Raw genomic sequence first — 4,075 nt, 5'->3', positions numbered from 1 at the left:
TTTTTTTTTTTTTTTTTTTTAAATAAAGACACTGAAAATGCAGTTATTTGTAGTCTGTGTGCAATATTTTAGCAAGGTTTAGGCCTTGTAAGAAAGAATCGTACACTCAAACCATGACGCAAACTAACACAGGCTGCTTCTTGTCCAGTATTTGGTGATAGAAGAGGTGGGGGGAGCACAACTAAGATCACCAATGAGCCTGGTAACTACTAAACTGAAGCCAGGAAATGACACCCATCCAAAAATCTTAGTGCACAGCAGTTGGTTTTTAGGACACAGACACCCAATAATACCAAGAGTGGTTTCCAGAGTTTGGCTTTATTTTGCAGTACAGAAATCATTTGGAGCCATTTTGGAACAGACATCATTGAAATTGAGGCTCTGTCAAATCAATACTGCAATTGCAGCTTGGTCCATTGAAGAAGCCATACCTGGGNTAAAAGGTGCTTCTATATTTTTACCTGCTTTACCTTAAGGTTCCTTTCCTTTTCTCAGCTATTGTACATTAAAATACCACANACTGGCTTCCTCCAACTCCCTAAGTCTGAAGTTTGGCTAAAAGGTTATATACCCTCATAAACAAAATGTGGCTCTCCTCTATTGGCCCTGCTGTAATACTTGACATAACAAAATAGAGAAAACGTTGAATGTCTTCAGAAACCAAAGGATACTCAATTTAGACTCCCATTTTCAGGATGGCACAAATTNTATGGATCCAGCTCTTGGGCAAGGTCACACAATCGCTACACTGATTAAAAGATACAAGTACTGTATCAAGTTCTCTGTATTGATATCAATATTTTTTAGAACAACTCCTTCACTAGAAAAAAAATGCAGTCTGGTTAAACTNAACAGAACCAACCAATTCTGACTAGCCATTCCATGAAAACAAGTTAATACATGATATTAGAAAAGTAAAGGAGTATTGACTGGTATAGCACTCTTCAATCTCCATTTTGATCATNAAAGCAGGGCTTACAATATTGATTTCATTCAATATACATTATTTGCCAAATTTTAAGTTTGTCCTAATTATTACATAGTATGTACTGCTGTTAGTCTTCTCCATAAATGTCATTCTTCTTGCGTTTCATTTCTTCAAAGTCAAACTCAGATCCTGTCATCCTCTTGTAGATATCTTTAATGTCATCACAGGTTGTCTCAAAGTGTGTGGTAGCATCATAGGCGCGGGAAATGAAGATCTGGAAGTAAGAATTTGACTACTTAGGGATGGACATTGCTCAATAAAGACTAGTGGCGTCCTTTTTAGATCATCACACTCACCTGACTATCTGTTCCCAAATCTTTAGGTACAAAGAGGTCACTGATGCTGACAAATCTATATGGGGAAAACAGATAAGTATCACAGCTTTGATTTATTATCTATACCAGAAGCATTCTAAAGATCCACAGCATCCAATGGCTGTCTTGTTCTCAGAATTACTTGACTGTGCAACAGATACCAACATCTCAGTTTTGATTTTAGTTGACATGAATAAGCACAATACTCACTTCTGTTCAATTGGTTCCAAGAGCTCCAAAGCCGGTCTGATTTCTTTCTCTGGTTCCTTGGTCTCCACAGTTGTACTTACAATGGCAATATACTTGCCCTGTGCTGCCACATTATGTGCAAAGGAGATCATGCAAACATAGATATCTAGAAGCAAATAACAACATACCTGACACTTGTAAACTTTGGACATCAGGGCACTCAAGTATCACGTGTTTTTTCTGCCTTGTAAATTAAAATTACTTGAAATTAAGGCAATGTCATTTTAACGGGTTATATATGGAGATAAACTAAATCTTGGTAAATTACAAATATTAATGAAATTTCTCTTGACTACGGTATGGTTTGGATATAAAATGTCAAAACAGACTCTGAAGGATTGGTCTTCTGTTATTGGTGCTCTTGAAAGATGACTGGATCATGGAAGTGTCACTATCACTGACCCATTGGCACAATGGTTCTCAACCTTCCTAATGTTGTGGCAACCCCAACTATAAAATTATGTTTTGTTGCTACTTCATAATGGTAATTTTGCCACTGTCATGAATTCTAATGTAAATATCTATCTAGTGGGCATATCTTTGAAGGGTATAATCTTGTACCCAAGACCCTTTGTCTTTGCATTCCTAGTTTCCTTGAGGTAAGCGGCAATTATTGCCACATATGACCATGGAGACCAATGACAACTAAGTCACGTGACAGACTAAAAACATGAGCCAAAATCTCTTCCTTGGGGTGGTTTTCCCATAGAAAACCTTAAGAGACTTAGGTAGGATATATGTGACTGAACTGCTAAACTCTGCCCCAAGTATGGCTCACATCAAATATAAAAAAATCATAGTAACTGGATGTGGTTGTCTATCTAGTGAGCTCAAGGCCAGACAGTGAGACCCTGATTTTTCTACCACTCTAGAGCCTCCATTTGGAAAAGTTTTAAATAACTAAGAGGATTTATTTTGTTTTTCATGACAACATTTTTCTTTGTAGTCATGGAAGACCTAGAACTTACTCTGTAGACCATTGGCCTTCAGCTCAAAAAAACCTGCCTCTGCTAAGTGCTGGAATTAAAGGCATGTGTATCACCATCCAGCACTAAGCTGACTTATAAAGTATTGATTTGCTCATTTATTTTTTTACATAATTTAAAATATTTTAATCAAGATAAGCCATATAAAAGCTAGTGTATATATCTGATAATGATTAAATTTTAAAAAGCTTATCCATGAGAAAGGATTTTTTTAGATGGTAGTTGTACTAAAGTCAAGGTTATTCCAAGATGGAAATATAAAAAAAGTGAGGATAAAACCTCACTTTCTTTTATTTCAAGCTTACTTTTATATTAAAAACTTAAGCATTTGTGGGATAAAAGGTGCTTCTATATTTTTACCTGCCTTACCTTAAGGTTCCTTTCCTTTTCTCAGCTATTGTTGTAGGTTAAAATACTGGCTTCCTCTATCTCCCTAAGTCTGAAATTTGCTCTTCCTAAGGTCCTGAGTTCAAGTTCCAGAAATCACATGGTGGCTCACAACCACCCATAATGAGATCTCTTCTGGTGTGTCTGAAGTCAGCTATAGTGTACTTATGTATGATAATAAATCTTTGGGCTGGAGCAAGCGTGGTTGACCAGAGTGAGCAAGGCAAAAATTCAATTCCTAACAAATGAAGGCTCACAACCATCCGTACAGCTACAGTGTACTCATATACATAAAATAAGTAAATCTTAAAAAAAAAAAAAAATCTTAAGCATTTTACATAGGCCACAAAGAGACAGGAGAAGTAAAAGTTAATGATGGTGCACACAAGCTTCAGCTTAACATTTTTCTTAAGATCAGATTATGACTGGACACTTATTTTATCAGTCCTCTCCAGACAGTGGGCAGACATACAGAAGGAGGCCATGGGTCTACAGACACTCCAAGTTAATTTTTACATTTAGTTTTCGGGGCTCAAAATTTGGTCCAGTTCTTCCTCTTCCAGCCTCATGCTCCCAGCTATAAGACTCAGACTCAAATGTACAAATACCTTGGCCATACAGGTAGGCTCTTCTCTAACTAGATATACCAGATATCTCATTCTAGCCTACACTCTGCCACATAACTCGTTACCTGTGCTCAGATACCATGCATCTGTCTTATAAGATCTTCCCCGGGTAAATCTTATTTTTTGAAAATTCTATATATATTATGTAACTATTTTGTGTTGAATTAAGCTGATAAACTAGATTCAAATGTTGACATTCTTAAGTTTTTACAGGTCTGAGACTGCTTGCGAGTCATTTTTCTTTTTGCCATCAGATCCCATTACAGATGGTTTTTCACCACTGTGCGGTTGCTGGGAATTGAGCTCAGGGCCTCTGGAAGAGCAGTCAGTGCTCTTAACCAGGGAGCAATCTCTCCAGCCCTTGAGAGTCATTTTTAAAAAATAGTTTTATTTAGTAAAAATGTTACATGGTGGGCTGGTGAGATGGCTCAGTGGATAAGAGCAACCGACTGCTCTTCCGAAGGTCCGGAGTTCAAATCCCAGCAACCACATGGTGGCTCAAACCATCCGTAACAAGATCTGATG

At 37.3% G+C, this 4,075-nt stretch overlaps 1 protein-coding gene across 1 annotated transcript in view; it reads right to left on the bottom strand.

Moving 5' to 3' along the window:
* Positions 1–299: 299 nt before the first annotated feature.
* Positions 300–4,075, bottom strand: part of Gdi2 (GDP dissociation inhibitor 2) — a 26,954-nt gene continuing 23,178 nt past the window's right edge. Inside the window, exons 9-13 of the mRNA XM_021215435.2 lie at positions 4,038–4,053; positions 3,773–3,790; positions 1,513–1,679; positions 1,285–1,339; positions 300–1,202 (exon numbers count right to left, since the gene is read on the bottom strand). Coding sequence (XP_021071094.1) covers positions 1,056–1,202; positions 1,285–1,339; positions 1,513–1,679; positions 3,773–3,790; positions 4,038–4,053 — 403 coding nt within the window. The 3' untranslated portion in view covers positions 300–1,055. The remainder of the gene's footprint in view (positions 1,203–1,284; positions 1,340–1,512; positions 1,680–3,772; positions 3,791–4,037; positions 4,054–4,075) is intronic.

The sequence above is a fragment of the Mus pahari genome, chromosome 16 (assembly GCF_900095145.1).
Source record: "Mus pahari chromosome 16, PAHARI_EIJ_v1.1, whole genome shotgun sequence".
Classification (NCBI taxonomy): Eukaryota; Metazoa; Chordata; class Mammalia; order Rodentia; family Muridae; genus Mus; species Mus pahari.
Note: the sequence above shows the minus strand (reverse complement) of the source record. Positions and strands in the feature narration are given on the sequence as shown.